This window comes from Solanum lycopersicum, chromosome 10 (genome assembly GCF_036512215.1).
Source record: "Solanum lycopersicum chromosome 10, SLM_r2.1".
Taxonomy (NCBI): domain Eukaryota; kingdom Viridiplantae; phylum Streptophyta; class Magnoliopsida; order Solanales; family Solanaceae; genus Solanum; species Solanum lycopersicum.
The window spans coordinates 63,870,440-63,891,324 of NC_090809.1; the positions used below are offsets into that span (position 1 = coordinate 63,870,440).

A 20,885-nucleotide genomic window follows, 5' to 3' on the forward strand; every position below is an offset into this window, starting at 1 on the left:
AAAAACACTTTGATTTAAAAGAACATATAAAAAATGCTGGCTATGGGGTTCGAACCCATGCGCACTTATGTGCAGAAGATCTTAAGTCTTCCCCCTTAACCTCTCGGGCAAACCAGCTGATGTTTTGTATTATCAAAATTCCTTAATAACATTTAAGCTGACAAAAAATGAGACAAAACTTCAAAAGATTAGACATATATTATTTTTATATTTTATTATTAATCGGGTTGGTTTATTGGCTTTTTAAGTACTTTGTTCACGTTATTTTGATTTGGTGTATTACAAATATTTCTCAGGTCTATTTGTTTCACATATTATCCACGGATTGTTTAATTTCTGATATGATTTTAAGCTTAAACTTTATCTTATTTGTCTCACAAAAATACCATACAAAAATAAAAATGCTTCAACTTTTATACAATTTAGATTCAAGATTTCTTGTTATGACTTTATTTCGATATTGAAGAAGTTAACAAAATGTCTTTTGTAACCCTATTCTATTTGAAAATTAACAAATAATATGAAAGAAAATGATTGGACGAATTTCACATTCTAATTACTATTCTGTTTTATGACACCAATTTCTTTTTTTTTTTGAATTTATTAAATATTAACGGGACCTTTATATTTATTTGAAAACTCTTTACTTGGAACTTCTCGTTCAGCTACATAAGTATTTTTTAATGATATAAATATTGTTAAACAATTGTTTTTTTAAAAATAAATTTATAATTATACATCTAATATAAATACACAAATATAAAATAACATCATGCACCATAAACTTTTTGAGCGGAAGACAGACTGCCTCCTAAAAGCTCACCTCCTTAGAGAATGCACATTAAACACATCCATAGAAAGAATGGATCAATAAATATCAAAAAGAAAAAACTGAATCAAATAAGAAAGTCAATCATCACATGCATGGTCTGCAGATGAGGGAACTCGTCAAGCAACAAAGAAGCTAAACCTGTAGCAAAATACCAAATAGGTAATAACCATTCATTCGAGTAGAATATCAACCAACACAGCAGTCGAAATCAAAGTAAACCTTCACTAGTACCCAGAGAGTTCATCTCGAACAGAATACCAATGAGTAGCAAAACTGGACCTAACTGTTGCTTTACATTAGGGTCAACCAACAATATTCTAAAAGCTAACACTCTCTTCTGATTATCATTCCCTCCAACGTTTGAGAAAACGAAACCAGATCCCAAGGCAGATGTTTCTACTCCTATTTACTTTCCAGCGCTGTGCTTAGCTTTCGAGTGAGATTCCAGAGCATTTTCAGAACCAAAAGTCCTGCAAGGAGAAATACATGAATCCAGGATACAACTTAATGCCTCCTAAAATAATGAAAAGATATATTGAAGTTACCTGTTGCATGTCTTGCAGGCAAGTGATCCGCCAGATTTTGGAGTCTGGTTTGGCTTGTTTCCAGGAGTCTTACCAGCCTGTTTTGAGGGGTGAGGGGTTGCCACATGAACAGCACCTTTCTTACCATCTAGACAGCCCCAAAAAAGACACTCAGTAACAAGAAAACTTGATCACATAATAACTTTTGAGTAAATATGGAAAAAATGAGTCACTTACTTTTGTTAACATTAAACATCTTTCTTATGTACTTTTTAGATTATAGTCAGATTCTCATTCCAAATAATTAATACTTATTCAAGTTTGTGGTCAAATTTTCTCATGTAAATTTAAAGGACAACAGCAGACAGTTCAACATTACACAATCATATCCAATATCAACATTAAGTTAAGCATTAACCAAGTAGAAAAACTAACCAGTCTTTTGAGGAGTTAAGAATTTTGTCTTTTTATCAGGAACAGGTGTTTTTGCAGCAGAATCTGCAGGTCTCTTTCTACTAGGTTCAGCCTAAAAATGAAGAATGAACCATGTGGTGTTAGCCCACCTTCCTGCTCAAGAAATTCAGGAGAAAGGAGAAGAACAATAACTACTAGCTACCTTCTTTGGTGTCTCCTCCTCACTCTCATCAGACTGATCTTCATCACTATCACCTTCTTCATCCTGCAAAGAGAATACTCAATACTATAAACATTGGGAGCTGTATTATTCAAAAGCATTGCATTGTGGTTAATGTTTCAGACCCCTAAAGGAAAAGGCTAGATTAGTTACATGGACCAGAGGATGAAGTAGCTCAACTCAGATGCAGAGTTCTGACTTTTCAACATGCAACATAACATTCAAGACGTAAACAATCTGATATTCAGTTTGACCGCTTCCAAAAACAATGGCCCAAATATGATGGTAACTCAATTTGACAATTCCATTTCGGCCTATATTTCTAGAACCAAATAGTATCTGTTATTGGCTACTCAAAAGTATGTTTAGTAGTAAGCAAAGATATTAAAAATCAATTTCATCCATTAATTTTTACCGGGACAAAAGCCCCTAAAATACTTAAGAGTTCAGTGATATCCTTAACAAACAATTGTGTTGCATCACCCTTATCAAAAGAAAATTCTCATCAAAAATTTGTTTTCCAAGATCAATTCTTTTAAAACCAGACCTACACTGTGTTCTGAATACCAAATGCAAATCATATCCTTCCGAAAAATCTTTAAGAGTTCATATCTTGATGAACACTCAAGTACCACAGGTTGAAAAACATATTTAAACAATTTGGTTGGAAATTGTTGAACAAGCTCAAACTGGTTTTTTTTTATGAAGTAACAAACTCAAATTGATTTTTGTTGCTTACCCAGACATTTAAAAAACCTTTTATTGATAAACATATGTTATAACAATACTATAAAGCATTGAGCATAAATTAGATGATAAGCATACCTCCCCCATCATAGAATCATCTTCATCCGCAGACTCATCAGTGCTCTCATCTTGATCTTCCGCCTTGTCAACTTTAGTAAACTCTATAACCCTCACCTTCTGCTTAGTTGAAGCAGAATCCTTTGCACTAGCCTTGGCTTCAGTCTTTCCTGTTAAACAGGTAGGCAATACTTTAGAACTAAGAAATAGCAGATCAAAGACACAAGTATATAATAAAATTTTATGTACCATTGTTTGCAATTGAAAGGGGTATTTCCTCATCAGACTCTGCACACAATAAAATATCAATTAAATCTTCGCCTAATTCATCACAGCTTAAATATGCTCAAACAGAAAATTTTGTGCTTACCATCTTCAACTTCATCTACATCCTCCTCAGTATCACACACAATTGTAGTCAAGGAAACAAAAAGAACTTGAAAAGTTCACCTCTTTTAAATGGAAAGGAAGGGAGCAGTAGAAACTAGAAAGATAGGAAAGTTCATGTGAACAAAAGATAGAAGATAACAAACAACAGAAAAGGATATTCCTCGAATGGGTTGGCAGCCTTGTATCCAAAAAAGTAGACGCTACCATTTTTCCAGTTGTGTGATAGTTCAAAGTCTCTATCAAAAACCAGGTCAAATTGTTGTTGAGGCAGCTTATCTAAGCTGAGTGTGCCAAGAACAAGCTTCTTGCCATCAATAGTTACAGACAAGCATACAGGTTCTGATGCTTTATCCTTTTTCACCTCACCAAGAGATGCCTAAAAAAAAGAATACATTGATAAAAATACTAAAAAGAGATGCCAACAAGGTATTTGGCTATTGCAAATATTTGCCTATCAAATTCAAGTGACAACTTAACACACCTGTGAAAGATGCAAAACCATGTCATCTCCCGGCTGTACAGATAAAGGTTGTCCACTTTTCACCTCCGCACCTAAATGTAAGAAAATTTAAAACAACTGCCAAATATTATTCCAATATAAAGTGGGCATCAAACACACTAATACACAATGGATGAAAAATCAACAGCCGAGCACACATAACAGAAACGATATTTTTTACAAGACAATTATTACAAAATAGTTTAGGCACAAAAGTACATTCAAATTGTATATGAGACCCAACAGAACTTCTGACGCATGGGTTCTTGAGCTATAATAATATCCAAAAGACATGTGGTCATCAAAGTAAAGCATATGAAGGTAACTCCAAATATTAAAATTAGAAATTGAGCCTTTATCACATCAAACACTTGAAAAATCATTTCCGCGGTTCCAAGTAAATCCCTGATTCTGAAAGAGCTAAATCAAATACCCTACTCTACTCTCCTATACAGAGGAACAGAAAATGAACACAAAGAGTGATGAGAGAATCTATGGCCAGTTGGAAACACTACAGAGCCATTTTTTAACTGTCAACACTAAAGAACCATATCCAAAGCAGAGTGTAATCGTATATAGGCAGCATTGCACTTCAACACAAACATTTTCTAGTTATTTCCCTCTCACTCTCTAGTCTCTACCATGGCAATGCTGAAAAATACATTGTCTGGGATTCTGTCACAAAACAGTACAACAACAACAACAATGTACCAAGTGTAATCACACAAGTAGGGTACGGGAAGGATGGTGAGCAGCATTATCACTACCTTGTGCACAAAGAGAGGCTGCTTCGATAAATACATCTATCATAACAATAACATAACTAGAGTGTACGCAGACCTTAACCAACAACTAAGAAGTAACCAACAACTAAGAAGGTAGAGACGTTGTTTCCAATAACTACAGCTATCACAAAACAGTAAATAACAAAAACAAAATGAAACATAACTTAAGTTTGATCTCAAATTGACGAGCTGTGAAATTTGCATACATGTGTACAAATTCAGGCATTCAGTCATAATATACTGCAGACGTGTTTGATCAGAATCACATAAACATCGAAATCATAATAAACAATGAAAATTGAAACAGCGAAATAAATAAGCAATAAATACAGCATGTAACACCACGAAACAAAACATTTAACAAACAGTCATCGAGCAATACAGATTATCAAAACAATCAAATGATAAACAGAGAAAAACCAAATAGATTGAAATACAGATAATTTACCCCAAAATTCCATTGCTGATTACGCAGAAGATAGGAGAAACAAACTAGGGTTTTAGTAGAGAGCGAGCAATGGAAGCAAATTTTTAGGTTTGCAAGCGGGAGAATTGAGAGAGAGAGGGGCTATTATATACTATGTTTATTGTTTCCCATGCTACCCTCGTGTGCATTATTGGTATATTAATACTGCTCATTTGAAAAAAAAAATATTATAGTAAAATAAAATTGTGTTTGTATACGTATAATTTAAAAAATTGTTAGAAATTTGACAATTTTAAAATTGGATCAAAAATCAAATATTTGAATGTATAAAATTTTAGATATATTGCATATGTTTTGATTGTTCTATCACAATGTACAAAATTATTAGGAGATCATTGATTATGTCGATATTATCTAATGATTTATTGTGAATATATTTAAATTTTAGTATAAGAAAATATGTTTAAAGCCTAAAAAAATCTATTTATAAAATGATGCAAATTAATTGTCCGGTATATTGTTAATTTAAAATATAACTTTAGTTACTATATTTTTAAAATGACATTGAAACAGTAGTCATGCATCAATCCAATCTAGAAAGTATATTGTTAAAATCAATAATTCTAACACATTTAATAGTTATATAGTCTTTTTTAATAAAGATAAAACTTCAAGCAGTATTGTATGAGAAGACACATTTAATAGTTATAGTCTTTTTTTCTAAAAGATAAAACTTCAAGCAATATTGTATAAGAAGATAAATCTCGTATAACTCAATGCATGAGATGAAGTTAAAAAATAAAACAGAAACATTATGAGCAAAATATAAAAAACCTACAAAAATTAAATAAAATAGTATTTAAAAAAAATGTGTGTAAAAAGTTGAAATATACGATAATTTCATATGGTGAGTGTATGCTAAACAAGATAATTAGGTTGGTATAATATGAAGTTATATAAATTTATCATGCTTTATAATTTAAAATCATGTCGATTCGATATAATATGAAATTCTATTATCTAAAATAATATTTGTGTCACATTTATAAAAAAAAAGTTTGTTGCTTGTAACATTGAAATCATAAAAAATTATATAAATTGTGAATACTCACTCCAACAAGACAATTATTGTGAATATAACACAAAATCAAGTCAATCTTAATTGTTATTGTTTACAAATTTTAAATTCGGTTTCTATTATTAATATCAATAAACTTTAAAAATTTTCTCATTAAAAAGTCATTAAATTTTAAAATATCAATTTCCTCCAAATATTAAAATCAAAAATAATATTTAAATTTTAATTTTAATAACATCACATAAGTACCAATCACCCCAACAAATTTAACATCTTTAAAATTTTATTTATTCTGAATAAAGAGACGATATAAATTATTTAGGCCAAATAAGATTAAAAAAAAACTTGATAGAATGTGTGAACATTTTTTAAATTTTATAATTTTAAATAGATTAAATTAAAAGTTACACACAATATATAGCTTTTTTAATCAATAAAAAAAATTTGAAATAGCTAGTTTTTTTAATATTATAATATTATTAAATTATAATTTAATTATAATAATAAATTACTGTATTTAATGTAATCCTGCACGTTTGGATTTGGAGTAAAATAAATACAACAGGTACCCACGTTTTTTTTCAGCAAGAATTTTTACCGGAATTCGGCCTAAAAGCAACTTCAGTCTGAAAAGGGGGAAGTTGGGGAACTGAATTTGTCCCTATAGTATTTGTATCTGGTCCATTATTTTACCGGAATATTCCGATCGCCGGACGACAAAAAGCCATCCATTTCCTCCATCTCCGGCAACTGGATGACTTCTAGAAAGAGAATAAACCAAGTAGTTCAAGCTGCAATTTGTTAAAATCAGAGTTTGGTAGGGTTTATTTTGACTTTGATATTGTTAGGATTCTCCATGGAAGTACCTGTTAGACGTTCGAATTATGCAATATTACAGCAGCAACCACCATACGATGAGTTTAATTCAGATGAGAAGAGCAAAAGTAGAGGTGATAAGGGATTATATTGGGACTTGATTGATCGCCGAAAAGGTACGACGCCGTTTCAGGCCTCGATTGTGTTACCGACGCAGTCAAGTGAAGGTAGCTTTGCTGAAAGTTCCATTTCTGGAGTTTCATTTGGGTATATGAATGCTTATTCAGATGTTGGAGGTTCGTTGTCGAAAAGTTGGGCTCAACAGACGGAGGAGAGCTACCAGCTGCAGTTAACGTTAGCTCTGAGGATCTCTACTGAAGCAACCTGCGCTGATGATCCCAATTTATTGGATTATGTGCCAGATGAATCAGTATCCCATGCTTCAGCTTCATCTGCATCCGTGGAGGCAATGTCTCATAGATTCTGGGTATGTGTTATATTCTGTTTTATTGGTTTTTCCTCATTTGCATACTGTTAATATATCATTTGTTAAGTTTCAATTTGAGATTGTGTGCTAAAACAGTGTGAAATTCGCATGTGAGGTTATGTTTTGTAGTAAGAACAATTTCACCAATTCATATTTGATAAGACATAGAGGTATAGTAGATATTAGTTCAGATTAAGCTTCTATGTCTTTGTCACAAGTAAATGTAGTACAAATTAAGATGTCCTACATACACATTATCACTTTGAATCGTCAACCAAGTCTAGTATTTATTGGAGAAAGGAAGGGGTCCATTATCCACCAAGTTCCGGAGATAGAAGCATCAGAGTCTAAGTATAGAAAAAGGAAAACTAGTTTAGATTGCAGATGTTCCCATGCTTAGATGACAATTGATCATGTCGGTGAAGGGGACAGACGTTCTAACTGCTGGATCTTTCTTCAATACCATTGAAAACTGAGTATCTTCTGTATTATCATGACATCCTAATTTCTATCGAAAATGTCAAGACAAATATCAAGTAATGTAGAAGTTGAGGATGAAAAGAATGATTCGAGATTTTGTTGAGTTTTTCGGTCTCTCAAGGATGCCCGAGTCCTAAACTAGTCTAAAAATGCTATACTCAGTTGTGCAAAGGATGTTTGTATTATATTGTGCCTAATGTATTGGAATTCTTTAGCCTTTCTTTATGTAGTTGTGTGATCAAAGTGAATGTATTGGAAATTTTCAGCCTTTCTGTACATAGCTGCATGATCAATGTGAAATATATTTCCTCTCAAAATCGGGTTAAGGCAACAATCCAATTCTTGGTTGAGAAGGAAAAGAAGACATGTGAGATTTACTGTATCTGTGGTATAACTTATACTGTTGTCTAAGTACACTTGACGACAGTGGTGGATCCAGAATTTCTTACTTTGGGTGCTCAACTATCTCTAATTTGAACCTCGTACTAAAACTGGGTGCTCAGTTACATATTTATATAAATTACTAGGTTTTCCATATAATAATGGTGTTGGCTTCAAAATGTAATGGGTCCTCAAGCACCCATAAACTTGAATGTGAATCTGTCACTGCTTGATGCATATGCAGCTTAAGTATGATAATCATGACTTCTTTATTGCTCAGCTTTACCTGTCATACCTGTAACTGTCATATTTACGTTATGACATAACTCGTTTGTTGGATGTGGTGCTCCCAAATACATGACCTTTGTGAAAAGCTGTGATGAGTGGTTACCTATGTAACTAATATTAATGCACCTACCTATTTGGTTGTATAATTGTATAGTAAGGGTATTTAAGTTTTTTCTCAGGAAACAGTAAATGTAGTGAAGTTAAGGCACAATCAGTCTCAATATAAAGGTACCTTTATAAAAAAAAAGCAAAGGCCCAATCACTGTTTCCAATTCATTGTATTAATATATTATGTAGCAAGTTCAACTACCTAGAAGTGTCCCCTTATTGTCCAATACTCAAGTAGTCGCTGGACTACTTTGTTAAACTTCAGGTCATTGCTGGATTAGTAAAAATGACTCCAAGATACATTGCATTCAACTAACACAACCATATAATATCCAAAATCGATACTAGAACTGCATGAAAGTAGTTGAAATTTAATTCTCCTTCTTCCCAAAAGTGATATCCATTTAACTGACAATAAAATGAGCATTCAAACTGTTGTATACTTGTATGTTCTTACAATCAAAGTGGTTCTCAAAGTAGAGATAAAGTTGATCTTTCTCAAGTTTAGGCCTTTATTAGTACTAAAGTAGACCCCATGTTATCAATTAAAGAAGAAAGTAGATCCCAAGTTACCTTATTTTATAATTTTGGAGTAGTATTACAGCATTAGACAAAGGGATAATCCTCTAGTAAGTGCATTCGGTTTTATGATAAAGCCATAATAGAAAGTAAATTCATTTTAGGATAGAGGATTAGATACTTCAGAAAATTGTAGCATGAGATATTGGTTATTAATTGAGGTCATTTTCTGTATCTGAATAGAAGTTTCAATATGACAATGGCCATATATTATCATTGTTTCCAATGTTATTTTCTTATAATATCTCGTCTATATTTCGGTTGGCCCGGTCATACAGTCCCAGACCTCCTGGTTTTCATACCTAAAAGACATTTTCTTCATTGCATCTTCATGCTGTACCAGGTAAATGGGAGCTTATCGTACTTTGACAAAGTCCCCGATGGATTTTATTTCATTCAAGGGATGGATCCATATATTTGGACAGTCTGCTCAGATCTGCAAGAAAGTGGTCGTATCCCATCAATTGAATCCTTGATGGCTGTTGATCCCTCTGTAGTACCATCAGTTGAAGTAATTTTGATTGATCGGCAAAGTGATCCCAGGTTAAAGGAACTACAAAATCGAATCCATAGCATGTATCGTAGTTGCAACACCACAAAAGAAGTGGTTGATCAGCTTGCAAAGTTGGTTTGCAATCACATGGGGTAAGTTTTAAAAATGTTTTTCTGAGAAACCCCAATGGGATTGATTTTCTTGTTTGGTTTTTTCAGAGATTAATTTTTATTCCCTTTATAAGAGGCGCAGCTTCTGTCGGAGAAGGTGACTTCATTCCTATCTGGAAGGAGTGCTGTAATGACCTGAAGGATTGTCTAGGATGTTTTGTGTTTCCCATTGGTAGCCTTTCTGTTGGACTTTGTAGACATCGCACGTTGCTGTTTAAAGTATGTTGTTACTGTGTTATACTGAAATTACTATCTGTTTGCTGTTTTGCGAGTCAGCAGTCTAACCTCTAAAGTTAATTTGGACATATTCATACCAACTAATGGTTTGCCATTGGAAAAAATCACAATTTTTTGAACTAATCATTTAAATTATTTTGGATTTACTCTGCCTTGAAGTAAAATGAAATGCCATCAAGAAATTCCTTTCACTGGGTTGCTTGTACAGTTTGATGTCTATCATTAACTTCAAATGTGACGATTGTAGGTTCTGGCGGACATCATTGATTTACCATGTCGAATTGCCAGAGGATGTAAATATTGTAAAGAATCCGATGCTTTCTCATGTCTAGTTCGGTTTGGCCTTGACAGGTGTGCATTCAGATAATATATGGTCTATGTTTCCAGTTTCTGTATGAAGGGGTCGACTTTCATTTACATCATCACTAGTTATTTATGCTTTCTCTGGAATATGTAAAGCTGGTTTTGTTAAGAATAGGAACTACAAATTATATGGATCTGGTAAAATGACCATGGTGAAGTTTTGTATTTTGTTCAGTTCCCTTTGTAGAAGCATGCAAAACATAGAATTAAAGATTTGTTTTCATAAAGATCTAGACGTTTGAATCTGAATGCATATCTAGGCGATTAAAATGTTGCCTCAAGATTTGAATACTGTATGATTTTTTCAACATTTGAATGTACATAATAAAAGTACAATCAAATAAAATTAATTAAACATTAAAAAACTAATAAAATAAGATTATTACTTGATTCAGAAAATGAAACACTTACACTTGCTAGTGATGGTGGAGAAAATTTTTTGGCAGTGGTGATGGTAATAGTTGTTGGTAGTGGCTTGCAATGATGGTGGTGATTGTTCTGACGGTGGAGGTGGTTGGTATTGTAGTGACCATCATGATGGTGGTGATTGGTAGTGGTGTTGGTGATTGTAATGGTGAAGTTGGTTGATGTTAGTAGTTGGTGGTGGTGATGGTAGAATGTGTGATCGTTGAAAATATGTGTGGTAGTTGACAAAGGTGTTAGTTGTGATGATGGAGGTTGTTGGTAGTAAAGATTGACCACAATGGTGGTGGTGGCTAATAGTAGTGGTGGAGGTGGTGACCGAAGAATGTATGATGGTACTTGATTGCAATGCTAGTCGTGATGGTGGATTTAGTTGGTAGTATGAATTGGCTGCTAGTGGTGGTGGAGGTGGCGATGTCTACAGAGATGGGTATGGTGGTGATAATTGATTTAATTATAATGATGAGTGTGGTGGCAGCTTATAGTAGTGGTTAGTAACAATGGTAGTTGTGATGGCAGAGATGACTGGTGGTAGACGAAGGTAATGGTGATGGTGGTCATGGTTTTGATGGAAGATGTGGTTAGTGGCGGTGGCTGGTGATTGTGAATAAAATGATGGTGAATATTATCCACACAAGAATACCTCTTAATGATGTTACGACTATTTTCTAGATCTTAACGATTAAGACCTATTTAGATCAATAAGTGCTAAAATCTTAATGAAAACAAATGCACTTAATGCTTTAATATCTGAACAACTCAGATTCAGACCTACTTGAGGCCTTAACACAGTTTTCAATGAATTAGATTAAATTCCTGCTTTGTCTTAACAGCTGCTTCTCCATGTTTTTGGATGCTCTGTTTTCAGGTTTTGCAATTGAGATGTTTAGTGAGAATGGTGCTTTATTTAGATGTTTAGTGGGAATGGTGCTTTATTTAAAGCACACTGGGGTTGAAATCTCAACTTCATGAAATTAACTTTGTTTTTACCAGATGCTGTCTTAATCATTTAATTTAAGATTTACAATTTCAATTCAAAGAAACATCCTTTTTTTCATCTGCTCAGCCCCAAAAATAGGGAACTGGAAATCAAGTGGAAAAATTAAAAATAAAAATAACAAGAAATTTGATGCAGTGAACAGCAGGATTTTGTTTTTCTGAATGCTATAACTTTGATGAACGTGAAGAAATACTGACTGCTTTGTCTGTTGAATTCTTCTGCTAGAGAGGTCTCGGTATACTTCTATAATCACACACAAATATATTGGTTTGAAGTCTGCCAATGATTATTGTGCTTTTGGATAGCTTTGTATTTAAGCACATAAGTATTATTTATGTTAAGAAAAAGAAGTACATAAGCATTGACACTAAGCGAATGCACCTTACAGGGAATACTTGGTTGATTTGATTCGGGATCCAGGATGTTTATATGAACCAAATTCATTGCTCAATGGTCCATCTTCCATCTCAATTCCTTCACCATTGCGCCTTCCGAGATTTGGACAAGTTGAACCTGCCATGGATTTCACGTCATTCGCTAAACAGTATTTTTCGGATTGTCTATCACTTAATCTGGCCTTTGATGATTCTTCAGCAGGTATTGACCCCCCCCCCCCAACCCCCCAACACACACACTCTCTCCCAACCCAACAAAAAAAAATAAAGAAGAAACCCTTAGATCCTTCGATGGCTACTTGCCTACACAGACATATAAATTTTCAATGCTCACCTAGGTTGTTGTGAACTTTTATCATGTTTCAAATGTTGTGATTGCCCTTTGCCATGATATGGTAAGAGATTAAGAGATATTTGCGGTCACAAAAATGGATTCGTTTAAATGTTGCACTTGCAGTTTTTCAACGTCCAGAAAAATTTTCTGATATCTGAACTTATATACCTTAAACATATAACATCCCTGAAATTTTTGGTGGTACATATAGGTGCTTCATTATTTGGAATAGCAGTCTTTCAAATTGCTTCGTAGTCTTATTCCAATAATAAATACCCAACAAATAATTTTACCCATTTTCACCTGCAATCCAGAGTTCAATAGTTGTCGCCTGCTTTCTTACTGAAGAGCATTAAACAGGAATAAAGACGATGACTTGCTTACATTGTTCTAGAGAGTAATCTTTTAACCTTCCTTTGTTCCTTTTGGAGCCTACAATGGCCATTTCGCAGAACTCCTGTTCCTCAAAGTTCAAGTCAGTTTCCCTGTATTTATCAAAATTACTGAGGTCTCTGGAAAGGTTTCAGCCTTGTTATAGTCAACGAATGTTCCTTAAAGTTCAAGTCAGTTCCCCTGTGTTCATCAAAATTTCTGAGGTCCACAACAAGGGATTGAACTGAATGGTGCTCATAGTGACATCATACTACTCCTTTCTTTTTTCTTGGATCACATGTTATCTTTTTGGATGGAGCGGATTTGTGCTAAGCAGGCACTTAGGCTTCTTTCTCTCTTACAGCCTTCATACTGTTGCTCCTCCTTAAGACATTTTAGCATTCTTTGACAATAACGAAGCTGAGTCTCTCCAGAGAATTCATTGGTTTCCAATCCCTCCAATACACAATTCCAGTGAAAATTAAGATTTTTTGCTGCTTCTCTCTTCATTTTCCAGTACTACACATTGCTTAAACCCTGAAACTTGGTGAAGCCCAGGGTAGACACTTCACATAACTTTGGTAGCACTTAAGTGCATGCACCAAGGCATACACCTCATCACTGGGGGGCTAATCTTTCAGAGGTATCAGTTGGCAGTAAAATATAGTTGACCAAATTGGTATAGTTGTTAACCAAATTTCATGGAAGAATTAGACAGTTGGAATAAGAAATTAGAAATTTTGTATTATAAAACCAGCAGTGGAAATCTTAAACTGCATCTTTACTTGTAAAATATAAATTTAAAGTAGTTTCCGTAACATGAAAATCTCATATGTTATGCTGATTCACTTAATTATCTATTTATCTTCTCTTTGGCTAGATAATTATAGTTTATGTTTATATATATTTTTTATTATTAAATTTGTACTTTTTACTTCTCTTCATTTTTTTTTTGTTTTCCGCCCAAACACCCATGCTTTTATTGCACTTTGTAGTTGAAGTCCAAGTAGACCTTGATGCTATCATAATCGTATTGGCTTTGATGACTCTGTTACTCCAACAGATTAGTATCTAATCATGAATGAGTTTCTTTTAATATAGTATTAACCATAAAGTCTAAACCTGTACTGCTCAGCTTTGAGGGTTTGTCATCATCTTGGCGTCTATTTTTATTCGAATTTTGCTCTGTTTCATTAATGATCAAAAAGCCTGATATTTGTTACTGACTTCTTGGATGAAATTAATATGTTAGGAATGAGCAAAGGAGATCGTAGATAAAATGTCGACACAAATTTCAGTACAATTTTTAAAAATACTACTTCTGAATGTTATACATATTAGGTTTCTTTTAAATAATAGTGGAGCCTAGTCCCTTCTTGCATATGGTGGTCAGTCTGGAAGGAAAGAAACAATAGATGTTTTGAGAATATTACTAATCCAATGCAGAAAGTAAAAGAAAACTGCATTGATACTTTATATCTTTGGTGTAAAGAAGAGGGTATAGATGAGGTAGAACAGCTAGTAGACTTCTTAGGCTCGTTGTAATTATGATTACTTGCACTGTAATTTTTTTGATGGTTGACAGCATACCTACATTGCGGAGGAATATAACTTTACCTTGCTCAAAAAAAATAAAATAATAGTATTTCCTTTCTTTCTAGAGGAGCTTCTAATGTGTTAAAACAAGTTGAATAACAGTAACTCTCCGCGATGAAGCTACAAGGAACTAGTATTATTTAAGTGTTCATCTTTTAGCTAGTCTATATTTGAGCCTAGTGTCTCCAGACCAAGGAAAATATATTCAACCTTATCTTGTTTGCAAATAAATTGCCACTCTCGTAGGCAAACTGATCCCTTCTGTTTTATTGGTGACATTTACATCAATTAGTTTTTTTTTTTTGGGTTTCATTATTCTTTGTTTGGTGCAGGAACTGCAGTTGATGGGGATGCTGGACAAACGGACAGAAGTTCCATGGATAAAAGCAGTGCAGTTCCTAGTTCAAGCAATCGTGATGAAGTTTCACGGCTACCTTTGCCTTCAATAAATGCATGGAACAAGGGATGTGATAAAGGCTCTCAACTTCCTGCAAAATATCATCCTCCAAATATGTCGATCTCAATGAGCCAGGAAAAGGATTTGATTCATTTGAAGAATGTCCCTCCAATTAGGTATGTAGATGCTCACCTGATTGCAATATCTGAGGCAAGGACAGATACCATTAATGACCAGAGGTACTTTGAGGGAGTAGGGAGACTTGCTCCTGCTAAACCAAGCCGAGGACTTGTTCTTGATGTAGAAGATCTGGATATTCCCTGGAATGATCTGGTTCTGAAGGAAAGAATTGGGGCAGGTAATCCCAGTCTGCTGGTTTTAGCTACTTTCAAAGTGTTAGCTCTGTGTTTATTTGCTGTATGTCAATAATATTAAGATACAATGATATCATGACATCCAAAACTCATCTAGCTTACACTGTTTTGTTGTATTTGCAGGGTCTTTTGGGACTGTTCACCGTGCTGACTGGAATGGCTCTGTAAGACAATTCCCCTTTAGTTCCGAGTGTTTGAAGCGTATTCCACATGTATCTCTCTCTAATTATTTTCAATCAACTATGCCTCAATTCGTCTCTATGTATCCTTTATGTCCATTTGAACCAGTTTCATTATGTTTGCTTTTAAGGTAAACTAGGGTTTCTTTAAATCTCAGTTTCATCCCTATGTTGTCATTCAGATTTCTAATTAAATTGGAGAACACTGTCATTCAAATTTCTAACCAAACCTAAAAGACTACTAATGAAAGTGCAAAATTCGAGCCCCTAATCTCAACTAATTGGTAATCACGTGTACGAATCCTTTGCTTCTGTTGTGTTTTTTCAGCTAAATCCTGATGTATGTTAAGAGATTGTTGGGATGCTGATTCAACTACTTGATACATTTTTAAGTACCATCAATCATCATAAAACTATTTATTGTGCCCTTTTGAAATGCATCTAAACTTGTAGGAGTAGATTTCAGCATTTGTTTTTTTATATCTAAACATGGTAGCTATGAAGCCTCCTTAAGAATTATATTGCTTTACGGGGTGGGTGGGGTATCGTTCATTTTGTCAAATTAGAGATGTGACTTTTATCAAAGATCCTATTGCACTGGTTTCCTTCCTAATTACATTCTCATGGAGTTTGTATTTTCTAGGATGTTGCTGTGAAAATTCTCATGGAACAGGATTTTCATGCTGAGCGATACAAGGAATTTTTGCAAGAGGTCGGTCTGGGGCTCCTCTCCTCACTAATGAACTGAAAGAACATAAAAGAGAAAAGGAGAGATGGGTGTATAAAATGAGGATCAGTGGATCTCAACTCATTTGTTTTTCCTCCTCCCATTCTTCTGAATTAGTTTCCATCTGATTGGTGCAGGTTGCAATTATGAAGCGGTTGCGACATCCAAATATAGTGCTTTTCATGGGTGCTGTTACTGAGCCACCAAACTTGTCGATAGTTACAGAATATTTATCAAGGTCGTGACCTGATCTTCCTTTAGATGATCATGCAAAGTGTTATGCTTTTTTTTTTTTCCTGACTGGTCAAATGCCATCTGTGTTTCAGAGGTAGCCTATATAGGCTTCTTCATAAACCTGGTGCGAGAGAGGTATTGGATGAAAAACGTCGGTTGTGTATGGCTTACGATGTGGTATGAATACGTATTCCCTGCTCCCCTTTCTCTGACAAATTTTATTTTTTAATGTATCTAATGCCTTTTATCAACTTGTGCAGGCAAAGGGGATGAATTATCTTCATAAACGCAAACCACCTGTTGTTCACAGAGATTTAAAATCTCCAAATCTTTTAGTGGATACAAAATATACAGTGAAGGTGAGACTGAGAACTTCTTTAGCCTGCACAAAAGTGTCATGCTCCTGTTGATCTTCTCAAACTGGGGCTGTCCAAGTAGTTCTCTAATCTGTGGGGTCCTTTATGGGACATTTTTTTCTAGTTTGAGACGTGTCTTCCTTGCCAATCTCTGTTTATTTAAGGTGGCATATGAAACTTCCATTTCATGGCTCAACAGGTAGGGAATGGACATTGCAGCTTCAGAATCTTTTAACTAAGTAAAGACTGGACTTGGTAGTTCCAAAATATTGAAGATTATAAAGCAAGTTCTGTAGCATGATAGCTTACATCAGACTTCTCAGATGATGGAGAGTTAAAATTTGCAATCCATGTAGAACACTAGGGAAACGTTTTGTTGTTCCAACTATCCTTGTTAAAATATTTTGGAAAAAACATTTTCTCTAGAAAAAACAAGTTCCTTATACAGCAGAAAAATGACTTCCCTAGTGGGAGTAAGGAAAATACAAGTTCCGTATGTGGCCCCATATGCTGACTGTCTCCTATCACCTCACACCCTGCCACCCCACTGCCATATTGTTTGCCTTGGAATCATATTTTCTGCTTACTTATCAAATATCATAAAATAAGTAAGAAAACTACTTATTTTCAAAAACATTTGCCTTCATACCCAACACACAATAAATTCTAATTGACCAAATCTTTTAAATTTCAACAGAGCATAATCTTGGAGATTCCTTCTAAATGGAAAATCATTATGCCTTGCTGTATGTTTGGGTTCATAGCGTTTCTTCTTATGTATAGACATTTATGTCTGGATTGCTGGTTGGAATAGGCGTATGTATAATTATAAAATGTCTTTGTCCCCCCCCCCCCCCCCCCTAATCGTCTTATTCAATCAGTTCCTGTCCTATTCTAAAAAGATTTATATGATACCTCTGTACTCTATCTTCAGAAGTATGTCTTCGCATCCTCTTCCTTCTTGTTAAGTTGGATGAAATGTGAAATATCTGAATTCTTGATCATCTAATTTGTCTTGCCAGGTCTGACTGAGAACATGTTTGTCTGGTTTCAAACAATTCAAACAACAGAAAGAAAAGAGATACACTTTGATATGCATCATCTGCATGTCTTCAATGCATGCCATGCATGTGGTCTTTAAAATTCTTTACAGCTTATTCATAAAAATATTTTACTGGTTTCAAACAATATAAACAACAGAAAGAAAAGATACATTTTGACATGCATCATCTTCAGCTTGTGCACACATTGATTAATGTCACGGATACCTCTAGGTAACTCTGTCCACCCAAGGCTAGGACAAATGGAAAGCGATCACCTAATATGTCTCCGCTGGGATTTGAACTTGAGACCCTGTGGTTCTTAACCCACTTCATTGACCACTCACCCTTGGGGTTAACTTTATACATAGATGTAATATGATTATCTCTTGTGCTTCCCTCATGTCTAGTTTTCTTGGTGTTTCATGATGACAAGAATGGAGCATGGCCAACTTTAGATTTGACTGACTGAAACACTCACAAAACTTGGTTATCTTGCTCAAAATTGACAATGGCTTACTTCTAACAGTAGCACTTCATGTTACTATTACATATTTTTGTGTGTATTGAAATTATTCTGTCTACAAATGGTATGACATGTGCCACTTCTGTTGAATGTTTTTTTCAGGTCTGTGATTTTGGTCTTTCTCGATTAAAAGCTAATACATTTTTGTCATCAAAGTCAGCTGCCGGGACTGTAAGTTCTACATCTGGTGCTCTATCTTTTGTCAATATTTGGCATTGGTGATTACTAAAAGAACAGGAATAAATATGATTTGGTATTTATCATAATAGCCAGAATGGATGGCACCTGAAGTTCTCCGTGATGAGCCGTCAAATGAGAAATCTGATATATACAGCTTTGGTGTCATCTTGTGGGAGCTGGCAACGTTGCAACAACCTTGGAGTAATTTGAACCCACCACAGGTTAGTATTTTGTAATTTTGAAGTGTTTCTAGTTATGGGAAAGGTATAAAAGGTTACCTAATAATACACTCTGAGGGGTCTGGGTAATATATCAAGTGAAAGGACCATAAGCTCTCTCTTAGAATGTTTAAATATATTAGTCTGGGGATTGCTATTATTAGGGAGAAGGGCAATCTCCAGTTTGGCGTCAGCAATTGCATGAAGGCCGTTTTATTCCTCTTATATTAATACCTTTTCTTTACTGGTCTATATAGGAAGCTTCATTAAAAGAACATGGTTTATGTAGAGAACTAATCATCCATGTGGCAGTGAATAGGGAAGTCACAGGGATTCTCCTTTCCATTGTTATGGGTTTAGGTTGTTCTATTATGCTGTTGATCTCTTCACAGATTGTATCACAGCATTGCAAAAGCAAACAAATTTGGGTTGAAACTGTACCTGCAGTAGGGGGAGAACATCATATAACTCTCTTTGTTAAGTTGCTTTGGTTACTACCAATTTCATTTTTCCAGAAAGTTAGGAATGGAATGGAAATAACGGAAAAATTCTTGCTCTAATTGTGTCATCACTAGTGTTATATTGCATCCATTGTTTTGTTTTGGCGTGTGCACCTCTATTGCTGTTTCTTTGCTGGATATTCTAGCTTTTGGGTCAAGTTTTATATTGAAAGATCAAAATGGAACAGTCTGTCTAGTCTTGTTATTGTTGAACAGTCTATTTGATATTGGTATTGCACATGATGTTTACATGGTGTAATATATTTGATACTGTAGGTAGTAGCAGCTGTTGGCTTTAAGGGTATGAGGCTTGAAATTCCACGTGACTTGAATCATCCGGTGACAACTATTATTGAAGCTTGCTGGGTGAAGTATGTTGCTCCTATTCTTACCAAGCTAGTTTGGGATTGTATTGATGTATTGAATTAAAATTACTTCTCCCATTGCAGTGAGCCGTGGAAACGCCCCTCTTTTTCTACTATCATGGATATGTTGAAACCGCTCATATAACTCTTGCAACACAACCAGATTGTACAGACATGCAGTTCCTCACGTAAATGCTGTAGTAAATGTATGATTCCTGCACATCTTTGGCATTCTTTATTAATTATATTTCTGAGAGGAAGAGCTTGGACCATGTCTGTTTGTGTATCTTGACATCTGTCTCTTGAATCTAATGAATTTAAGAGCTGTTGCCCTTTGGTATGTCAACAATAATTCGTCCAATTTTAAGAGTGTGTCACACTTTAGTTAGTTCGAAGTAGTTGAAATTTGGTGTAACTTCTTGCCTTGACATTTTCTTCGAGTTGTGATAATTCCCGGAACACTGATTGAGCATCTGAGTGTTGTTTTCGTTTGTTAAGTTCAGCATTTCCTTACCCCTAGGCATGGCATCTATAGGAGGAAAAATTTATTGAAAGTTCCAGCTTAACTTTTTTTGTTTTGTTTTTGATAACGGTGTTGTACGGGCTAAAACATAAGGGTTCCTCTCAAGGTTCGTCTATGGAGGGTGGGTCAATGCCTAAGATCAGGCCAAATGGACAACATGTAAATGTTCCTGTACTAACTTGCGCATACCTCAACTAACATGTACATGTAACTTTGTCCTTCAAGGATAGGATGGATTATTGAGAAGAAATCACCTTGTGTTTCTGATGGGATTTGAAACTTGAGACATCATGGCTCTCATCCACTTCATTAACCATTAGGTCACACTCTTGGGTGCAAAGTTCTAGCCTAATAACATTCCACTCTATCCAACTGTAGTTTACATCTTCTTTGCATTTTATTTTACAGTAGATGGATTTGTTCATGCTTCTAGGCATGTCATGTAGACTTTGTACAACTTCTTGCTGTTAATGACATGCTAAGTTCTGATCTATACTTCTATGCTTCATTTGCAGGCTTGTATTCATACAGGAGAAACATTTGCACTTGGTATTTGGCTTAGTGATGATGTTGATGCTAGCAATATGAGTTTCTGCATCTGTCCAGGATTGATTTTGTATATACAAGAACTATAACAGGACGTTGTAATATATACGTAAATAATATTCTCTTCGGCGGCTAAATAAGCTAGCAATCTTTTCTCAATGATGATCACAATTAACAATTTTTGGTGGCCCTAAATAACCCATCTACCTACTGAACTTTTTCCAG

The 20,885-nt window shown here is 34.7% G+C and overlaps 2 protein-coding genes and 1 non-coding gene across 5 annotated transcripts; 1 reads left to right on the top strand and 2 right to left on the bottom strand.

The window, feature by feature from the left end:
• Positions 1–34: 34 nt before the first annotated feature.
• TRNAL-UAA (transfer RNA leucine (anticodon UAA)) lies at positions 35–117 on the bottom strand. The gene has a single exon. It is a non-coding gene; the product is annotated as a tRNA-Leu (tRNA).
• An 856-nt stretch (positions 118–973) lies between these two features.
• On the bottom strand, positions 974–5,073 carry LOC101262270 (histone deacetylase HDT1). The gene is made up of 10 exons (XM_004249574.4): positions 4,917–5,073; positions 3,666–3,736; positions 3,343–3,560; positions 3,165–3,193; positions 3,044–3,082; positions 2,816–2,964; positions 1,973–2,035; positions 1,792–1,882; positions 1,378–1,504; positions 974–1,302 (listed from the first exon to the last, which is right to left on the bottom strand). The coding sequence occupies exons 1-10, from the start codon at positions 4,927–4,929 to the stop codon at positions 1,239–1,241; spliced, it is 864 nt and encodes a 287-aa protein (XP_004249622.1). The 5' UTR covers positions 4,930–5,073; the 3' UTR covers positions 974–1,238.
• Positions 5,074–6,522: 1,449 nt separating this feature from the next.
• On the top strand, positions 6,523–20,855 carry CTR4 (CTR1-like protein kinase). Of its 3 annotated transcripts, none has more exons than XM_010329381.4 (16): positions 6,523–7,276; positions 9,456–9,757; positions 9,850–9,994; positions 10,260–10,363; positions 12,187–12,395; positions 14,837–15,250; positions 15,390–15,430; positions 16,089–16,157; positions 16,310–16,410; positions 16,499–16,583; positions 16,667–16,765; positions 18,431–18,499; positions 18,598–18,729; positions 19,503–19,597; positions 19,676–19,797; positions 20,630–20,838. In XM_010329381.4, exons 1-15 carry the CDS (start codon positions 6,830–6,832, stop codon positions 19,734–19,736), a joined length of 2,373 nt encoding a protein of 790 aa, XP_010327683.1. In that variant the 5' UTR covers positions 6,523–6,829; the 3' UTR covers positions 19,737–19,797; positions 20,630–20,838. The 3 variants fall into 3 exon arrangements, 2 of the variants coding, with proteins under 2 accessions (XP_010327683.1, NP_001234457.1); NR_131258.1 differs by lacking the exon at positions 20,630–20,838 and having other exon boundaries at positions 6,580–7,276; positions 14,828–15,068; positions 15,149–15,250; positions 19,676–20,006; NM_001247528.1 differs by having other exon boundaries at positions 6,580–7,276; positions 14,828–15,250; positions 20,630–20,855.
• The last annotated feature ends 30 nt before the right edge of the window (positions 20,856–20,885 follow it).